At 33.9% G+C, this 22,658-nt stretch overlaps 1 protein-coding gene across 3 annotated transcripts in view; it reads right to left on the minus strand.

Moving 5' to 3' along the window:
* The window catches only part of LOC105833803 (solute carrier family 35 member F6), a 160,908-nt gene that overhangs the window by 126,067 nt on the left and 12,183 nt on the right, over window positions 1-22,658 (minus strand). For all 3 annotated transcript variants that reach the window (XR_004963756.1, XM_036288691.1, XM_036288690.1), the window contains exons 2-3: window positions 11,211-11,358; window positions 10,797-11,147 (exon numbers count right to left, since the gene is read on the minus strand). Coding sequence is in view for 2 of the 3 variants with exons in the window: in XM_036288691.1 (XP_036144584.1) it covers window positions 10,797-11,147; window positions 11,211-11,358 (499 nt within the window). In the remaining variant the exon portion in view is untranslated. The remainder of the gene's footprint in view (window positions 1-10,796; window positions 11,148-11,210; window positions 11,359-22,658) is intronic.

Below are 22,658 nucleotides of genomic sequence, written 5' to 3' on the forward strand. Positions count from 1 at the left end.
TCGGGGAGGAGCTGGAAAGGATAACGAGAACGGAGAGGAAGGAGGAGGCATTAAGATGAAGGGATAAGGAGGAAGACGCAGTGGAGAGAGAGGGAGGAGAGCCGGAGATGAGACAGGAGGAGCGGAGGGGCACAGGAAAGCAGGGAGCGGACAAGGAAGAGATCAAGAAGGAAGGCGGAGAGATAAGGAACGAGGAAATGAAAGAGGAAAGAGAAAGAGAGAAGGATTGTGTGGGGGCGAAAGAGGATGGTGGGAGCACGGAGAAGAGAGGGGAGGGGGAGGGGTGTGGAGAAGGATAGAAAGAAAATTAGAGAAAAGGGAAAGGAAGAGGTAAGAGGGGGAAAAGAGGGAGAAGGAAGTTAGAAGAGAAGATAATGAGGAACGTCTTGTGGAGAGGAGCGTGGAGGGAGAAGACGCGGAGAAAAAGGAGGAGTTCGTGAGGAGTATAATGAGGAGACTGATAGACAGAGAGGAGTTATTGAGAAAAAGAACAAAAATGAAGAGGAAGTGGGGCATAGAAATAGATGAGGATTTAACGTGGGAAAGGAAGGGAAGATGGAAAATGTTGGAGAGAGCAAGGGAGGAGGAGATTAAGGGAAAAAGTGGGGGTAGGGAACAGAAGTAGTATAAGACAGCATAATTACTTTATAAATGCTAGATACATAAAAGTCAATTTTATTGAAAATTTTTTATTAGAAAAATCTTTTTATTAAAAAATTTTTTTTAAATAAGCAGCGTAATTAAATAGAGATATTTATACTGTACAACTTTTGTACAAAACATTTTTTGATGTTTTGTTAAGTTTACGAGATATAGCGAAAAAAGGCAAAAATGTTTCAACCTTTAAAAGGTGGTTTTAACCTTCGTATACCCGCTTAAAAAGTGTAACACGTATACCCGCATACGGTCTGTGAGACCGAGATTCCTAAGTCCATTTTAGCATGTTTTTAGTAACGTGTCATCATAAAATTAAATTTACTATTAGTTGAGAGTATGTTAAAACATATCAAACAAAGTTTTATAGATAATATTTACTTTTATTAGCTAATAACAGTCTTTTATTACAGCCATTGGTAAGAAACAATATTCTTATAAACTACGAAAATTTGAACAAAAATATATTTTTTATCATATCAAATTAAAAAAAACTCTGAAATCTTAAAGAACAGTTCGTAAAATAATAAAAAAAACAAACTAAAGTACTTAACATTGCTCAACATAGCAGTCGGAGCATATCATAATAGCATGTTCTATACAAAAATATTTTTTACAAGAAACGCAGTTGTAGCGAGTCTTGCGATTTTTTTTGGCGTTGCAATAATAACAATGACCTATTTTGTTATTATTTGTTGTCACAGTAGATTCGGGACCATCTAATTTGCAAATTTCAGCAAGCCTTTGCTGTATCAGTCTTGGTAGATAACTGTTCACAGCACGTCTCCTCAAATGTGCGTTTATGAGATCATAAGATAAAGCTTCCAAAAAAGACCTACGCTTTATTTTTTTGTTGTTTTTGTTTTGCACATATATTATGTACGAATTTATTCCTGTTACATTCATTAGGCTGTAAAATACCACCATGGGCCATCTGTTAGTACCTCTTGCGACATTGTAGGTTTCACACATTTTATCCACCGTATCAACGCCTCCCTTAGTTGCATTGTAGTCCATAATAATGTCTGGTTTTCCAGCTTCTTCATTAATTTTTGCATCATCATGCATACTAGAAACTAGTAGAACATTCTTGTTTTTCTTTGGTATATAGAAAACTAGAGTGCAATTTCTTCGGTGTCCAAATAAGCTTGATTTTTCCTCACGGCCTCTAGACTCGATGAATTGCTTAAGCAGTTCTTTTTTATTTTTTCTAATAATTCCGATGACGGTCAATCTGTATTCTCGCTGCAGAATATCGATCAAAGGAATACTTGTAAAAAAATTATCACATGTGATATTGCGATCGCTATTACGAATAATATCACTAAGACGTAAAACCAAAGCCTTGGAGAAATTATCCACCGAATAAGGCCCATCAGGCTGCTTTCCAACATATACTTCCATCTTTAGCGTGTAAAAGTGTTTAGCATCTGTCAAAGCGTAGATCTTTATACCATACTTATTAGGTTTAGATGGAATGTATTGCCTAAAACTGCAGTGACCTCTAAACGCTTCCAACTTTTCGTCGATTGTAACAAACTGTGATGGACTATAATATTTTTTGAATGACGCTACAATCTCCTCAAACAAGTCACGAATTGGAGCCAGTTTATCTATAGAAGCTCGTGCGTCTCGGGAATCTTTATCATCAAACCTTAGACAACGTAAAAGTAAGTAAAAACGGTTCCAACTCATAGTCAAACGAAAGATCTCTGGAGAAGAGCCATCAGTCTTGAATAAATCTTTGGCATTCAAACGGCTGTTTCTTCTAACACCAGCAAAATATAAAAGTCCTAGAAAAGCTCGAATTTCAATTTCATCAGTCGGTGTGCAGTCTCTTTCTCTTTCAAACTGAGGTAATATACGTTTTATTTGTTGGTTGGTGTACTTTGTAATCGAGTTTATTACATTTTCTGAAAAAAATAAGTTCCATATGTCACCTGGTTCTTTCAAATTTTTAGCTTCGCCTTTTACACCTGGTAACTGAGTCACAATATTCTTAGCACGTCTTCTTACTGTTATTGACGGAGCATTTTTATTCCATTTTGTTTGGCTATCTTTGCCAAGGTAGTAATTATTAGAAGTTTGTTGTAACTCCTCCTCACTCTCAGAATTACCTTCTTGCTTTGTATCACTACTTTCTTGCTGCACTTCAATATGATCCTCAAAGTCACTGTCGTTTTCATTCTCATAATTGAAATCAGAGTCACCCTCTTTCAAAAGCCTTCTTATATGTTTCTCGTCCATTTTGAGGTTATATAATGTACCTATAAACAAATTATAAATATAGTATATAATGTAAACCCCATAAAAACAAAAAATAATATATAATTATAGGAGGTACTCAAAATATTACTTACCAAAAATTGTGACACCTATACCCGCGTCGGTCTAACAGACCGATCGGTGTCGTGAACGAGTATACGTGTTGTATGCACGAACGATCGTGCCGCACTGAATTGAAGTTGGCAATGAATCATGCAGCTAGCAGTGAGCTCGAAGCGCTAGCGTCTTTTGTTAAAAAAAAAATAAGGCAAAAGTAAATCGTCGGTCTGACAGACCAATGCGCGGGTATACGAAGGTTAACCCTTTGAACCGTTTTTGAGCACCAACTAAAATTTTCTAAATTCATGTATTGGCCCCCTTTACATTTGTGCCGAATTTCACTAAAATTGAAATTTTGATGCAATAAATATTCAACACAAGGCATAAAAGGTATGAAAAAAAATTTTTCAAAAAATAAACAGCATAGTTAAATAGAAGTATTTATGCTGCAAAACTTTTGTATAAAACATTTTTTGATATTTTGTTTAGTTTACAAGATATATAAAAAAAAAGACAAAAATCCAATTTTTGAATGGGGTTTCAACCCTTTAAACTGTTTACAAACATCAACTAAAAATTTCTAAATTCATGTATTTACCCCCTCTACATTTATGTCAAGTTTCATTAAAATCAGAATTTTCGAGTTCGCGAGGTTTCCTTGTCAGTAAACACACGATCCATTACGCCACCTATGAACCAATGTAATCCGTACATTTTATATCGATTTAGAATTAAGATTAATGCTTTCTTTTACTTTTTAGGACAAAGATGCCACGAAATAGAGTTATTCAGAAGAGAGATCTTTTACGTTTTCAAGTACTTAAAATACCATTAATAAATAATTAATAAAACTATTTTTTAAATTAGATGTATTTATCTTTATTTAAAATCGTATGATTAACGATATCCCGTAATGATTCACTATGATCCATGCCCTGATCCACTGTGACCTATGCCTATGGGGATACAGTGGATCATTTGACAGTTTCGAAAAAATATATACAGTGAAAAGTAGCTTACTGATATTAATTTTTCAACTCTAGAATATGTTACTATAAAGTATAAACAGTAAACTAAAAAAAAAAAAAGATTTATAAATGCCAAAAATTATGGAGATGTTAACTAAAAAAAAAAGTAATCCACTGTGCCCCACGCTCCCCTACTTTTTATTAATATAATTAATGTTTTATCGAATTTGCAACTGGTATTATTTCTTGTCATTGAATTTGGACTCGATTTAAGAATACAGCAATAGATGTTAATAAAAATTTCACAGATCTGTATAGTGCAATACTCGTTCGGCACTGTGCCGTTTAGCGGTACTCGTCAAAGAATCCGACCGGCCGCTTGGTTGGAAAGTTTAAAAGGCTTACTATTTAAAAACTATTGACCCTTCAACATTTTGCTACTAATATTTTCGACTCAGTTTTTCAAGAGGAATAGGTACATGCCAATTCCTGCGGTTGATCTGGAACACCCTGTATATTAAATACCAAAAAGAAAATTTGTATATACATGTTATAGTATTGTTTGTATTTCGCGCCATACAACGAGAGCGCATAGTGAGCGCCCCTGCGACGCGACATCGTGGCGCTTCCAGCGTTGTTCTGATTGGCTCTGCGATCGTACCGCTCGACGTATCGCGCGAGCCCCGTACAGAAAGAGTGCGTTCTTAGCGTAGAACTAAAGTACTGTACAACCATCGACATATAGAATGGACTGAGCATTGCGATAGGTTAGCGCGCGCCTGCTTTAGAGTGAGAGGTACTACACCTGAGGCCTATGTTTGTCTCTTTTGCAAGCTTCTGATTTGTTATTTCGTCCCCCTCCATTCACGGAGGAGGACGAAATAACAAATCAGAAGCTTGCAAGAGAGACAGACATAGGCCTCAGGTGTAGTACCTCTCACTCTAAAGCAGGCGCGCGCTTGCCTATCGCAATGCTCAGTCCATTCTATATGTCGATGTGTACAACAAGCTGTCCTAGAATAAAGACGTTCTTTGAGATATACGAAACCGAGCATTTTTCAATTCCGTTCAACCCGGCATTACAGTCCGCACTACTAGCGGACGATAGTAACGGCTCTAACAAGTATCTTGTATATATTTTTTATCAATTTTATTGTCCTAATGTGACGGCCGGATTTGCTCGCCGAGTTGCCGAGTCCGAGCAAGTTGTGAAACACCGATTTTTATAAAAATATAAAATAATCTTTATTGTATGGCAACAATTTAAAGAGAGACAACAAGTATTCTTATTATACAATTATCACTCGTTAGTGCAGGAGATTGGTTATACGGTACAAAAAAAAAGATTTTTAAGAATAATTAATAAACAGTAGTCGCTTCGGTAAGGTATCGAGCCAAAAGATAACGCAGTAGCTTGCTCGTTTAACCAGAGACGGATCCGAAAAGAAAAACGGAGTCTGGACGAAATCCGGAGAGGATAGAACGGTTTAGTTAATCTGGAAACAGGAATATTAATAAATCGGAATTCACGAGTTATTATACAAATAAATCGGAGTTTCTTAATCTAGAGATAATCCGTAGGGTTAAAGACGAAATTACGAGTCGGGCTCCGGACAGGTACAAATCGAAATTCCACAGCGGGAATTAACTTTTAGTAAACGCGATTTACGCGTTTCGGTCTGGTCGCAACAGTTCAGGAAAGACGTGTCGCAGTCTGGTAGCAACGGTACAGAATATACGCGTCGCGGTCTGGTCTGATCTGTACAGAAAAGTACTGATTCGCGTCTGGTCGCAATAATACGTGTCGCGGACGGGTCGCAACGGTTCAGGAAACATCTCGGTGGATGCTTTACGGTCACAGTTGAGCAGTTGGAAACGTATGCGGTCGACGCGACACTGCAGAGGATGAGCACGCCCATCCTAGCGGTTGTCTAAGTACTAGGTACTAGCGGATCTAGGTCGGACACTCCCGACGGAGATGAGGCACGCCCCGTCTCTCAATGGCCGAAACCTTCGTCAAGAACGCCCGACGTAAGTATCCCGTTATGGAAAAATACTCCCTTGACGCGAGGATGCCGAGGACGCTCGGCGGGAAGATAGTATACCCTCATCTCTGACAGGATGAAATACCGAGCACGCCCGGCGAAGCAGGGTAGGAACCGGAATCTGGACGGAAAAAGGGGTGCGTTCCGTTTCACGTATAATACGCATGATGCATCGTTCATCCTTGTTGTTTGTCAAATGTTAAACAAGGATGAACAATGCATTATACGCATCATGCGTTGAAACGGAACGCAGCCATGGATAAACGGCCGGCTTATGTACCCGCTTGGACATCCCCACTCCGCGCGCCAGTACAGGTGGCGGCGGTGGTAGGGATAAATATAGAGGCGTAGAGTGGGTCGCGCGCACTGCGGCGGCGGCGGCGGCGGCGGCGACGAGGGTGCGAACTAGGAGGCGGCCTTGAGAATACCTTATCGTCACAGTCCTAACAACAAATTTCTTAGTAACAGAGCTTATACTATAAAAATGTTTTAGTTTTTTTTATTTTATTTTATTTCATGTAACGTGCATATTCATTAATTGTGTTTAAAAAATGTAGAATACTTATAAAATGTATTTAAAACTAATTGTATCTTATACAAGTATAAATATATCATTTTATTATTTATTATTTTATTATTTAATTAAGTTTTATTGATATCTTATGCCAAAATTTATAAATTTTTTTACAGAAATAGCCCCAGATTTACAAATTCCACACGTATTTGAAGATTTTAACAACGATTCCTAATTCCAATATTCAATTTTCTATCTAGCAGACAAACGTTGGACTGTTAACAATAAGTTAATATTATTATTTTGTTTTATTATGAGTTAATATTTTTGACTGTTAATAATGCGTTTGATGTTGTTGTGAGCGTTCGCTCAGAACGGGATTTCTTCCCAAAATGGTTTTGGGATTCAGCCTTAGAGGTTAGGACCCAAAGGGTAAAGGTTCGGCTCGTTGTTTGAATGAAAAATACTTCTTACTTGGTTAATTCGTAGTCTTTATTCCTTCGCTCGGTGCTTACAGTCAGCTGTTGCGTGTAGCGGTATCGAGTGTCATTCGCGATAAGACTCGTAGTACGCGACGTAGCTCGGACGTTGTTAAGTTACTCTCCGCCCGGTCACTGCGCGTGCTGATCTATATAGTCGGATGATTTGCTAGCTTAGCGCAATTTTTGGAGGCCAGTGACCGGGTGCGTTGGGCAACTTCCGCGAGGCTGGGCGTTTCGACATTGGTACGCGGTAGCCTCGCGGTTTACTTGTGCCGTAAGGTTTTTATTTAGGTCGATGCGGAACTGCATTCGGACTGTTCGGCATCGAATTTTGCGAGATCACGGAAGTTAGCAAAAACTTCCGTGAACACGGCGGATTCCAAAAGCGTTGCGAACAATAACCTCTTTCGCAACGTCTTTCGTCACTGAGCTACATTGTAGTTCGGGCTGCAATAATGTGCAGCCATTGTGATACATTTATTGCACAACTGTGATAAGTAATATTTTGTTAATAAAATAAATAATAATAAAACATTTTAAATATTTTCATTACTTAACTAGACATTTAAAATATTTTAAAAATAATTTCAAAACATTTTTATATGTTGCAAAAATATATATAATAAATATTTAATATTTCTTTAAAATTTCATACATATGTATAATTTAAAATATTTATAATACAAGTACAAAATATTTATCACAATATTTGATAATTATGGCGATAGTTCCGAAAACGTCCAATCTCCGATTTGGTTCAAATTTTGTAAATAGGTTTCTTTTAGCGAAAAAAAACGAGAAGGATTTTTGGCGACTCAAACATTTTTTTTTAATTTCGGTAAATAGGAAATCTATAATTTTTAAACCTTTATTATTGATGTAGAAAGAATTAAACTACTTTCAAGCGTGGACGTCATGCTATTCTTTAAGCGGAGAAGGAAGAGAGTGTGGGTGGACCTTGCTACACGTCAATTACTATTTTCTATCTTATAATTTCCAGATTATATATATTTTATATAACTTAATAATACATAAAATGCGTGATTTGCATGTTTGCAAGTCCATGTAGTGCAGAGAATGTGTGGGCGGGGGAGAGGCGGAGCCCCTCCCCGTTTTTTTCTTAACCTAACTCAACAAATTTTAGTCGCTATTTAGCCACAATTTCAAATCTGATATCGCAAACCCATGTGGTACAGTACAAGCGTGGACGTCGATTCGCTCTGTAAACAAAGAGGTGGGGGAGTGTGTTATGAGTTAATTAATAAAAAATGTAAACAACGACATTTCTTTGCTGTGGTCGCACGCACGCACGCACGCACGCACGCACGCATGCACACACTTCAATTTTTGCCTATAAATTATAAATTTCCTACTTACCAACATCAAAAAAATTTTCGAGTCGCCAAAAATCCTTCTCGCATGTTTTTTTTCGCTAAAAGAAACCTATTTCTAACATTTGAACTAAATCGGAGATTCGACGTTTTCGGAACAACAGCCATATATATAATTATTTATATTTTATTTTTTTAATATTTACCATAACCTTTTTTTTACCTGGAAAATTTGAATATAAAAATATGTATAAAATATTCATCATAAACATTTTAAAAATATTAAAATCTTTCGTATAAATATTTTGTGCTATCTAAGAAAGGATATTGGTTCCTAGGCCTATGCATGGCTATCAGAAAGGACCTAAACTCACTAACTCTACTAGCGACAGTTTCCATGCAACAGCAATAACTTTTTCAAACATACACATCGCTATATTGGATTATCCATTTTAAATAACAATAATGTATATTTATACTGCACTGGAAACAATTAATCGAGTAATAACTCCGTAAGGACTGTTAAATCACTTATCTTACCGCGTAAGATATTCAAAAATCTACTGTGTAACATCGTACTTTATTTTTTAATCTGACCAAATTTCCATCGGCTTTTAGGTTTCAAAAAAATATTTTTGCACCCTGCAAGGTACTAGCAGCAATAAATAATCTATAATATAGATTCAATATGAATTTTAGGCGGTAGTTGATTAGCCAAAATCGACCTTTTTTCGGGCCTCCTTTAAAAAAAGATTTTAAACAACAATTTTTATGCATCAAAATTTTATGTACAAAAATACACAAATCTACAAAGTTAAAGAAAAATCAGAGGTAGTGATTAGTAAGAGACAGTGATACAGAATTATACTGCATATTTATCCTATATTGTATATCTTATGTTGCATATTTATATTTATATGTTGCATATCTTCAAGTAAAAAAAAATAATATTTTAATCAAATCTGTATGGTTTTAAATTAAATGAAAAAATATTAATTAGTCATTTATAACTTTGTCTTACTATTTTATAATTTTTCTTAAACAGTCATTTTACTAAACTATTTAGCGACTGATATCTATTAAATCTCTGCCCAGTAATCTTTTCATAAATCCCCCTTTGGACGACACAAACTCATCCTTTTTAGTTTTAATGCATCGGAAATTATGAAACATTTACGTGACCACGAATATTACAAAAATTATCAGCAAGCAAAATAACACAAAATTTATAAAATCAAAACATAGATCTAGTGGTTCATATAACCACTTTTAATATACTGCGAATAAATGGCAATTGGTAAAAACCATTGGTTTTTCAATATAAACTAGATATCACAAACGTAAGCTTCGTGCGCGTTATTTAGTTATTTATTTCTTACTCTTTAAAAATCAATTGCAACAATAATTGTGTATACAAACACAAAGTTAATAACCACCTCTTTTTAAAATAAGACAAGTCACTTACCAACTGTCATGTATAATAATAATTTATCAAAGAAATGGTAATAAAAACATTTATTTTTCACTACTTTTAACTCATTGATCATTCATATTACATATTTACCATGTTATTAATTTAAGTTGTCAACATTGTCACAATTTGACAGCGGTCAAAATTTAGTCGTAATGAGTAAGTTTCCACCAAGAGTTCAAATCGGGTTAGAGTCGAGTCAATTAGCCAATAGTTATGCTGGTTACAATGGAAGTAACCTAATTTTCGTTGTGACCAGCATAGCCATTGGCTAATTGGCCCGACTCTGACCCAATTTGAATGCCCCATTTGAAACCACTTCGGTGGAAACTTACTCAATGATAGTTACTTTCACGACACAAAGTAAGCGTAGCGAAAGAACTAATCAGCATCGCGCAAAAGCAGCAACAATACGGCTCAAATACGAGCAATTTTTTATTATGGACTAGCACGCAGTGCGCGCTTCGCGCGCGCCTGTATTGACTATCAAATCACAACCCTCGCAAGAAGTGAATCAAGCGAGAAAACCAATTAGCGGAAAGCGGCAACAATACCGCTCAACCACGGGCGAAATTCTCGCGTTTCTGTGGCCCTTTTTATTATAGATGGATGGATTTCGTTTTTCAGTTGTAACAAAAATAAAGTATTGTAAGAAAATCTTTCGTCAAGTCTTTAGTTCCAAAAAATATATAAAATTGCAAGTTAATTGGTTAAACCGTTTTCAAGTTACACCAGTCACGCGTTTTCAAAAACATGATTTAACAAAACTTGAACAAATTCGTACCATTTTATATTATTTTTAAATAAAATTTTAATGTCAAATAAAGAAAGGTAAAATCTTTATAATAAAATAAACGCAACTTTTGTATCTCATTGCCTTTTTCGATTTAAAAAAAACATTAAAACCATTTGATCTATCTATAAAGTCTCTATCTATAAAATATTTTTTTTAATCATATATACTAAGTTTTATAAATATCACAGCAATAAATAATAAAAAATGTACCTGGGCCAATATAATGAGCAAGTCTCCAGTAATTACGGAATTTGCACTGATGTCGCTATTTTCCATTGTTAATATATCGCTGATGCCAACAAATGCTAAGCCTATTATAACAAAACCGATGCCTGTCCATTCTCTTATTCCCAATTTTTTATTAAGAAATCCAATAGATAACATTCCTGTAAAAACAATTACCGATCCACGCAACATCTGAAAACTACTTGCATAAGTCATGTTCAGCCCGATATACATTATAGATGTTGCAAACATATCACACAATGCAGGTACTAGTAAAATAAAAGGATTGAAAATCCTTGAACCCTTGGTGAGTACATTATTATCTATAGAGCCGTCCTATAAACAAACAATGTAGTGATTCAAAAATGTATTCTAAAAAAGACTATAAATACTACTTACGTTTCTTCGATTATAATAACAATAGAAGATTTTAAATGCTAAAAAGCAAAGAGTCTCTCCAAAAAACATAAATAATGATTGCATAAATGGATGATTGAAATATCTAAGTTGTCCATCTTCTCCAAGTACAACTTGTTGATCTGCAAATCTAAATATAATGTAAAATCAAAATCTAATAGTAAAAATAACTTCAATCTACACTTCTCGCAAAAATTAAAGGAACAAAAAAATTTTCTAAATTTTTTGCCAATTTTCAACAGGCTGTATTTTAGTGAAAAATGGTCGTACAGGAAATAAAAAAACATAGCTTTTGAAGCTTGAAGACTCTAGTTTTAGAATTTTTTGGTTAAAAATTTTTCTGAGCACCGGTAGCCATGCAATTCTTGGATAAAGCACGAAGAAAAAATTTTCAAAATTTTTTACATTTTTTTTCGCTCTACGGGCATGAAAAAAATTTTTCGAGCTAAACCAATGCATAGGTCGCATAGCCTGTTCATTCAGCTTCAATTTGCTTTTTTCGGAAGTCAGATACGACTATTTGTCTTCGAGATATCGAATTTTGAATGCAAAAGGACCCTTTTTCACTCAACTGCCGATATCTCTGAAACTACTGGTCGCCTAGCGAGCTGACGAGCGGTTTCGTTTTCTGTAGAAAATTTCCTACAAAAATCTGTCATGGTTGATTAAAAAAAAAAATTTTGTCCCACCTGAAACGGTAACGTAAAAAAAGAGCAAAAAAATGCCATTTTCCCCTTTTTTGGTAAATCGACTGTGTCTTCGACAATATTGGGGCAAAAGCTTAGGTTAGAAGAAAATTTTACAGTCTAATGTACCCCAAAGACCCCCCTAAATTTTTAGATCGATCGGTTCAGCGGTTTCCCCGGACCGATTGATTGAAATTTTGAAAAAATTAAGGGAACAAGACTTTGTTCCTTAAATTTGACCTAATCTTTTTAAAATTCAATAATTTCATTTTTTTTTACTTTTTACTCAATTTTGAGTTTTTTGAAGATTGAGTAACAAAAAAAAATCCAAAAAAATTTTTTGGAAATTTTCGAAATTTTTGAAAAAATTTTTTTTCAAAATGAAATTATTGAATTTTAAAAAGATTAGGTCAAATTTAAGGAACAAAGTCTTGTTCCCTTAATTTTTTCAAAATTTCAATCAATCGGTCCGGGGAAACCGCTGAACCGATCGATCTAAAAATTTAGGGGGGTCTTTGGAGTACATTAGACTGTCAAATTTTCTTCTAACCTAAGCTTTTGCCCCAATATTGTCGAAGACACAGTCGATTTACCAAAAAAGGGGAAAATGGCATATTTTTGCTCTTTTTTCACGTTACCGTTTCAAGTGGGACAAAATTTTTTTTTCAATCAACCATGACAGATTTTGTAGGAAATTTTCTGCAGAAAACGAAACCGCTCGTCAACTCGCTAGACCAGTAGTTTCAGAGATATCGGCAGTTGAGTGAAAAAGGGTCCTTTTGCATTCAAAATTCGATATCTCGAAGACAAATAGTCGTATCTGACTTCCGAAAAAAGCAAATTGAAGCTGAATGAACAGGCTATGCGACCTATGCATTGGTTTAGTTCGAAAAATTTTTTTCATGCCCGTAGAGCGAAAAAAAAATGTAAAAAATTTTGAAAATTTTTTCTTCGTGCTTTATCCAAGAATTGCATAGCTACCGGTGCTCAGAAAAATTTTTAACCAAAAAATTCTAAAACTAGAGTCTTCAAACTTCAAAAGCTATGTTTTTTTATTTCCTGTACGACCATTTTTCACTAAAATACAGCCTGTTGAAAATTGGCAAAAAATTTAGAAAATTTTTTTGTTCCTTTAATTTTTGCGAGAAGTGTAATTTAAAAGTTAATTATTAATCGATTAATTTTTTCTATATTACAAGTTGATTCTTTACGAAAACAATTATATTATAGATATATGTGTACCTACGTACACACGCACGCGGACAAACACAAAATATGCATATAATTCGCTATTTTTTATAAAATTCAGTATTTATTGTCTTCTATATTTTAATAATAATTTCCATTATTTTCAATAATTTCAATTAATTATCAACTTTAACTTTAATATTAATTTTTAACATTTTAAATCGTTACTACTCAATCCTGTATATATGTATACATATATATATATATATATATATATATATATATATATATATATACACACACAGGATGTTTCTTAATGGCTGTCTCAACTTTTTACTAGAGGTCCTCTGAAGAAGAAAGCGGCAAACTAATCACGTGACCGAGTCTCTTGTGATTCGATGTGATAGTTAAGAATCTCGACCAATCAGAATATCGGTATAAACAGCTGTTTTCAGTAAATCGTATAATAAATACCGTCCTAAGACAGGTTAAGTATAACAATCGGATATCTCCAATAAATCTCTAATAAATAATAATTATTAATTTTAATAAAGTTTTTGTCACTTCGGTTTTACGTACATAAAATAAACAAAACAAATAAATATAAAGAGCTCGTTAATGTTAAGCAAGAATAATACAATAAACAGGTCAATATATCGAGCAAAGACAAATTTTCCTAATACAATATAATTTATTAAATAAACATTATATAATTACAAACGCGACTAAAAACCAGCTGTGTTAAAAAATGTTAAATTTCGAAACGTTTTGACTATACTTAGTCTTCTTTAGTCATAATAAATTACCAATATGTATGAATTTAAGCATAAATGAAATAACGGACATGAAAATATAATTAAACAATTAAAAAATGATGAACATTGAACAATCGTATCACATATCGTATCAAAATGTGTCATAATAAATAAAAACGTGAACCAATAAATAATACAATTAAATGAATAATAAAATGAAAAATAATAAAATTTTTCCGCAAGTCGGTTTTCATATTAAAAGGACAGAATAGATAGTCAATAAGTCTTGTTAATAAATATAAAAGATCAAAAACAATGGAATACATGTTATGAATGACATAAACTGATATGTGTATTGTAAAAAACTTTAAACTTATACATATATGTTGATCCCAGATACTAAAACACAATATTAAAACGAGCAACAAACACACACAGTATTCGACAAAGCGTTAAAGACCAGTGTAACGTTCGGTAGTCAGAGGCAGAATGAGCGAAACATATTTTCCGTTTGTCATTTTTGACAAACTGTCAAATAAACAATAATAAGAATTGTCGGAGTTTCGGAGGTTTTAAAGTAGTTTCGGATATAAACATTTTTCAAAATTGCTATTTTAAGGTTTACTGCGTGCGTTTTTGCACTTGTCAATTTGCTCGCATATGTATATGTACACATATATCTGCACGTATAAACGTTCGTGACACTCGTGTGTGTGTGTGTGTGTGTGTGTGGGTGTGTGTGCGCGCGTGTGTGTGTGCATGTGTGTGTGCGTGCGCGCGCGCACGTGTAAATCCTACTTTTGGCGTTATTTAGAAACAACGGCGTGGACGTTGTAATAACGTTCTAATATTAATTAACACCCTTCCTTCACACACACACACACACACACACGCGCGCGCGCGCGCGCGCGCGCACACGCACGCACGCACGTACGCACGCACAGTGTCATAAACATTTATACATACAAATATGTGTAAATATACATATGCGAGCAAGTTGACAAGTGCAAACGCACGCAGTAAACCTTAAAATAGCAATATTCAAAATTTTTTATCTCCGAAACTACACATAGAAAGGTCGCACAAATTGTAATTTTTCATTAAGACTATAAGTACTACAATATATAAAAAATTCAAGAAATTGACCGAGAATTTTTTTCATATAAATTGTGCGGTGTCCTTTGTGGGGATCTAAAAATTTTCACCACATTATTAGGTTAATAATCAGATTACATAAAAAATCCGCGCTTCCTATGTAAATAGAATAACAGAAATTAAACAAACCATTACATAAGAAAAGAATGGCCAACAAGAATGTTTTTGCAACTTGGGTCTAAAAACATCATAAATAAACGCGTGAGGCCCGATTGCGCACATAAGCGATTAGACACAGTAGTATTTCCCGATTGGACACTGTCCCGTTTGGACACGGATTCGATTAGATACAGACCCGATTGAACACAGACTCAATATGACACAATCCTGATTGCACATTGTCCCGATCAGATACAGTCCCGATTGGACACGGACTTGATTGGACACGGACCCGATTTGACACGGACCCAATTGGACACGGACACGATTGCACACTGACCCGATTGCACACGGACCCGATTGCGCACCGACCCGTTTGCACACGGACCCGATTGCACACGATTCCGCAACGCAGAATAATGCAAAAACAACCTAGATAGCACAGAAAATTTAGCATAAATTTTAATAAATATTTTACGAATTTATTTAAAATTATATAATCATTTTTCATAAACCATTTAGAAATAATACAAAAATTATTATTAACAATATATTAAATATATTTTTAAAATGTACTGAAAAATATTTATGGCATATAAACTCAAAATATTTTTTATATTTTTGGATTATAATAGCATAAATATTTTTAATATTTTCATAAATATTTATCATAATTTTTTTATACCTGACAAACTCAGACATAAAAATACAAAATATTTATTATAAGTATTTTTCTTTCTTATACATATTTTATAGTCGCAAACCCATGTGGTGCAAAAAATGCTTTGTGCACGCACGCACGCACGCACGCACGCACGCACGCACGCACGCACGCACACAGGGGGTGCAAGGGGGTCTTTGCCCCCCTCTCGCACCCACTCCGTCCAAGTCACTAACCCATGTACTCTCTACAATGCGGAATTGTATCGTGTGCAATCGGGTCGGTGCGCAATCGGGTTCGTGTGCAATCGGGTCCGTGTGCAATCAGGTCCATGTCCAATCGAGCCCGTGTCTAATCGGGTCTTGTGCAATCGGGTCGGTGCGTAATCGAGTCGGTGTGCAATCGGGTCCGTGTCCAATCGGGTCTGTGTCCAATCGAGTCCGTGTCCGATCAAAACTGTGACCGATCGGGACAGTGTGCAATCGGGCCTGTGTCCAATTGGGTCCGTGTCCTATCGGGTCTGTGTCCAATCGAGTCCGTGTCCAATCGAAACTGTGTCCGATCGAGACTGTGTCCAATCGAGTCCGTGTCCAATCGGGACTGTGTCCAATCGGGAAATACTACTGTGTCCAATCGCTTATGTGTGCAATCGGGCCTTATTCCAAATGAACAGTTAGTGAGTCTCAAAAGTTCTTCCATCTCTTCATATCAAATTAGGAGTCATGAAAAACAATGGGTGAAAACTCTGAATAAAGAAAGTGAATGCTACCAATATTTACAAGAAAAATTCCCCAACATCTCTGATGCAAAATTGCGGAAAGAAATTTTCGATAGCCCTCGTAAAATGTTGAAAGACGACAACTTTGTCCAAACAAATAAAGACAAACGAGCAGCATGGTTAAGTTTCTAAAGTGTCATAGAAAATTTTCTAGGAAATCACAAAAGTCAAGATTATAGAAAAAGGGTAGCGGAAATAGTGAAGAACTATAGAAAACTAGGTTGCTTAATAAATCTTAAGTTGCATTTCTTGGATTCTCATGTCAACTACTTCCCAGAATATCTAGGTCATTATAATAAAGAGCAGGGAAAAAGGTTTCATTGGGACATCAAAGAAATGGAGCATCAATGTCAAGGCAAGTGAGATGTGAACATGATGGCTGATTTCTGCTGAACGCTCAAACGCAATGTCCCTGTAAAAGAGAAAAAACGTAAGAAAAAGCCATTGCACAAAACCTTTAAAAATAAAAGTTAGATATAATAGAAAAAAGGAGTGAATTTTCTACGCTATATATTCACTCACAGCTCAGACTTGTTTACGTATTAGATGTTCCTCGGGTAACGTGGTTACAAAAACTTGCACACTCCGGATTATATAATGTGATTAGCAAACTGCTTTTACAAGGTGTTTCTTGAGATTAGAAAAGAACTGAGAACTAAGTAAGCAATTCTGAAATTCGGATTCAGAAGCTCAAAATACATAAGGATTGACTAGTTTAATTTGCCGGACCAACCACTTTTTGTGTAGCTGTGATATAAAAAATGGAGTAAATTTTCTACGATATTCATTCACAGAAGCTCAGACTTGTCATACGCATTGGATTTTTCCCGAGTAATGTGGTTAAGTCCGTCTGCACTATGTCCAAATGAAGGCCGCTTTGTAATTATTATTTACTAAAGATTTATTGGACGTATCTGATTGTTATATATACTTAACCTATCTCAGATTAATATTTATTATACAATCCACTAGAAACAGTTGTCTACCAATATTCTGGTTGGCCAACATCCTTAACGACTACATCAAATAAAAAATAACGCCGTCATGTGATCAGTTTGCCGTTCTCTCCATTTCACCATGGGAGATAGAATTACCGACCGCAACCTTAATACACACATGTGCACATACATATGTCGTACATATATGTACTAAAACTGTAATCGATAATCTGTCATGGTAAAAAGTTTAGACAGCCATTAAAAAAGATCCTGATATATATACATATACATTTTAAAACAGCACAAGGAATCAATTTTAAATAATAATCACATTATTATCACGCTATTATTTCAATTTTATTATTTTTAATTAATTAAAAACTAATACTACATATTCATTTTATTCATTAATTGATTTAAATATAATATCAAGAGACACAGTAGTGTCTCGCGCCAAGTGAAAGCATAGCGCAAGACAAACCGTGTATATTTACGCGATTACGCAACTTGGTAGTACCTAAAATTATCAGATCTCAATAATCACCAAAACAATTGAGTTCTAACTAGGCTCAATAGAAAGTTTGAGTTTGATTTGTATAAGAATATTTTTGTCATTTTTTTTGCTATGTGTTCTAGTGGAGGTACCGCAATGCAAAGTCAAAAATGTAAAATTTTCATTTAAGAAACAACTTTCTATGTCGAGTTCATATCTTTCATTAGTTCAATCTAATTGGCGTTTGTCTGATCTATTCTTAGGTGCATATTTCGAGAACATTGGAAATGCGAACTTGGGATAAATATTAGTATCATCGAAACACTTCAGAGAGTCAATGCTTATCTAAAATTAATTAACTAATTAATTAAACTTTAAAACATGCATATCTCGAGTACGGTTGGAGATGCGTACTTGGATAAGCACTATACCTTTTGAAGACTGTAAAGAGTCAATACGTATCTAAAATTAATTAACTAATTAATTAATTAATCTTAAAATATGTATATTCCGAGAACGGTTGAAGATGCGAATTTGGAAAAACCACTAATATTATCAGAAATTTTCAGAGAGTCAATGCATATGTAAGATTATCTATAATTGTGTAATATTTTAAATAATTTTAAATAAAAATTAATTTGACGTTTTAAAAATACACACATAAAAATATGTATTTTTTAATCCGAATACTATTGTTTGTACAGGTTTTTAACAGTGTACATTGTTATTAATTTAATAAAAAATATATTGAATTTAAAGATACTAATGTTTGTTGATATTCTGAATAACTTAAATTAGAAATAACCTTCAAATAAAAATTAATTTAATTTTGAATACTGTTTGTACAGGTTTTTATTAAAATGCGCACTGGTATTGATGATGAAACGGATAGATAAAATGCTATATGTGTTATGACCGTTATTATTTTTTAAAATTACATATTAGGTGTACAAATAAGATTCCTGTATTTTTTATCAAAAATTGGGCATTTATTGTGAAAGAACGGAACCTTATGTTTTATTCGAAGTATTGTCCATCGCTTGCCACTACTTTTTCCTATCTTTCTGGTAGCATACGGATACCGCGTCGGAAGAATGCTTCATCTTTTGAGGCTATCCACGAATCGACCCAATTTTTGGTATCTTCATATGATGTGAAGTGCTGCTTAGATAGGCCATGCGTTATCAATCGAAACAATTGAAAATCAGAAAGAGCAATGTTTGATGAATACGGCAGGTTGGGTAAAACTTCATTGAGTGTTTCTAAATAGGTTTTAACTGGCGCCGCAACGTGTGGACAAGCATTATCATGGAGGAGAATAACTTTGTCGTGTCTGGAGTAGTAGTGGGTGCGCTTGTCCTTGAGTGCTCGACTCAATCTCATCAATTGTGTTCGGTAGAAAGCCCCAGTAATGGTTTCGTTCGGTTTGAGCAACTCATACACGACACCAAGCTAAACTCATCAAATACACAACAAAAGTCTTTCCATAAATATTTGGCTTAGCTGTAGATGTTGAAGCATGACCAGGTGGTCCCCATGGTCCTCATAATTTCTTCCTTTTTGAATTATCATGGTGGATCCATTTTTCATCACCAGTGACTATACCAGTGCAGAAAACCCTTTCGTTTATGCTTGGCAAGCAGCATTTCACATGTGGAAAATCGGCGTTTAACCTTTCTCGGCGTCAGTTCATATGGAACCCAATTTCCTTGTTTTTGAATCATTTCCAATGATTTCAACCGATATAAAATTGCTTGTTAAGTCACCTCTAATGTAAGTGCAAGTTCTTCTTGCGTTTGGCACAAATCTTGATCCAATAATGCTTCAAATTCCGCGTCTTCGTACACTTTCGGCCTTCCGCTACGTTCTTTGTCTTCGATGTCAAATTCACCGTTCTTGAACTTTTGAAACCACTCACGACAATTTCTCTCACTTAAGGCAGCCTCACCATATGCTTCTACAAGCAATCGATGCGCCTCAGCTGCAGATTTCTTCAAATTGAAGAAATAAATCAAAAATTCCCGCAAATGACAATTATTCGGCTCAAAACTCGACATCTTCGCACACAAAAAAATATATTATATTGATAAAAATTCACTAATATTTCAAGGTTATGTTGTTGACAGATGTCCAACCTTACGATAATGGCGTTTTACATCTGACAATTTTAACCATAACTTACTGGTGGCGCCAACTTTTGTCAAACGGCGGAAACTTATTAGTACACCTAATATTTTAAAGTTATATTATTAAATTTCTTTATTAAACATATCAATGAGTTGTAAATCGCCTAACGGTCTGCATCGGATCTTAGTGATGGATAGAATTATTTTTTATTAAATTTAATTTTCTTAACTTTATTTTAAACTGCGCGCCGACAGGATTCGTCGGACTTTAAGACACAGTAACTAAGCTCAATTTTGACGCTCAGTCGGCGCGCAGTTTAAAATAAAGCTAAGAAAATTAAATTTAATAAAAAATAATTATATCCATCACTAAGATCCGATGCAGACCGTTAGGCGATTTACAACTCATTGATATGTTTAATATATTACGATCGAAATAATGTACTAATATTGTTATTTATAAAATATTTGATTAAATTGAATAACCAACTTAACATGTAAGTTTAAATAAAACTTATTTTTACATTAGAAATACGCAAAAAAATGTGTATCGAATACTGCATTGTTCATACATGTCGTAGTGCATTAATTATAGTTCTATGAATTAAATAAGATGCCTAACACCACAAAATATGTATTATCCGAACAAAATATCTTTTTTAAAAAAAGGTTTTAAAAAGCCGTCAAGTGTGTGCGTGATTGTGTGTGTATAAGGGGTGTGTGTGTGTGTGTGTGTGTGTGCGCGCGCGCGCGCGCGTGTATAAGGTGTGTGTGTGTGTGTGTGTGTGTGTGTGTGTGTGTGTGTGTGTGTGTGTGTGTGTGTGTGTGTGCGTGCGTGCGTGCGTGTGTATTCGCAAGCGTATGCGTGTTTTTAAGGAAAATGCTCTTATGCTACATAAATCCAAGTAATATTTTTTATTTCACACTGCCCTTATTTTTTTACATAATACAAAATAAATGTAAATGTGTGTGAAATCTCTAAAAATTATTTTTCAAAATAAAAGGGCAAAAATATTGTCTTCTCTATAAAAATAATGATATAAAGTAAATGCGTCAACTAAAAAATGTTTATACAAAAATTATTTATTATTACTTTTTAATTTTACAAAAAAGCGCTTAAGCGGGCTTGATGATTAATTAAATGATTAAAATTAACCAATGGGATTATAGTAAAGCAAAACTTAGCGTGACCGGTTCGCATTTTTTCTATATTACTAAAACTCTATGTTATCAATATCAATAAATATATGTATACAAGAATGCGATTAATGGCTTGGGTTTTATTTTACTATTTATCAGTTTTTGCTTTACTAACTGTTATTATTAATAACATTTCCATTTTTTAAATAATTTTTTAACAGATTTTATACAATTTTTCTAAATCTTTACTTCAAATATACTTAACCCTCTGACCGCACTATCAAAAAGTTACGTTCACCGCACACATAGATGTACGACACCCGAGAAACTTTGACGATTTGTATTTCGGGCAAAAATCGATAAATTTTAATCCATTTTTTTTATTCCTATAAAAAAATTTTTCAAAATTCTGATAAAATAGGTTAGAAAGTCGTATGTATAAAGTGGAAAAGATATATTCGATAGACAGAAAATAAATAAAAAAATTTTTCATAAAAAATTGTTTTTTTTTTTAAACGATTGCATTTTGTAGAAAAAAATACTTCAAAATATGGTAATTGGAAAGCTGAAGAGTTATATTTTAAGAATCTATTACCAATTTTTTTTATTTGTATTAAAAAGTATAATTTTTAAAGATGAATATTCACTAGTTTTCGATCTAATGGTTAATACCGTAAAATCAAAATCATCGGAATATTTGTGAATAAAACGACAACGATTATTGTTTTTATGATTATTTATTATTTATTTAACTAAAATATAAAGAAATAAGTTCAACTAGCCACTTTTCCGTGTATTTACTTCTCTGGAAACATACACAGAAAAAAAAAATATTCTTGTTAAATCAAAAAGATTTACTTGAATGAAGATTTATTTCAAAATTTTATATAGTTAAACCAAGAAAATAATATTCTTGTTATTTAAAAATAATTTTTTTGAATAAAAAAAAAATATTGGACTAAAAATATTATATATTTAAATCAAAAATTATAATTTTCTTAGAATAAAATTATCAAAACAATTATATCATATTTTTAAAATAATACTTATAGTATTGAAATAAGACTATATTTTGAAATTCAAGATTTTCAAATTCTTCTAAGATTATATATTGTTGCTTATATATGAAAGGATCGCGTTAATTTGAATACATAAGTTTCAATTTCAGAGTAATTTTTTTTTCCGTGTACAAAAATTAATTTATAATACACAAAAATACATTTCACTAATGTTCTTTTACTTGGTTTATTAAAAAAAAGTAATTTATAGTTAAATGCAATCACTTTTACTTACATTCCAAATATCTGCTCTGCACAATTTTGTAACGTTCGCCGCACACTGGGTATATCACACCCAGGATCGAACTTCCGTTCACGCTGCTGCAGGCACTAAGCGAGTAATGACCGAATCA

The sequence above is a fragment of the Monomorium pharaonis genome, chromosome 6, assembly GCF_013373865.1.
Source record: "Monomorium pharaonis isolate MP-MQ-018 chromosome 6, ASM1337386v2, whole genome shotgun sequence".
NCBI classification, from domain to species: domain Eukaryota; kingdom Metazoa; phylum Arthropoda; class Insecta; order Hymenoptera; family Formicidae; genus Monomorium; species Monomorium pharaonis.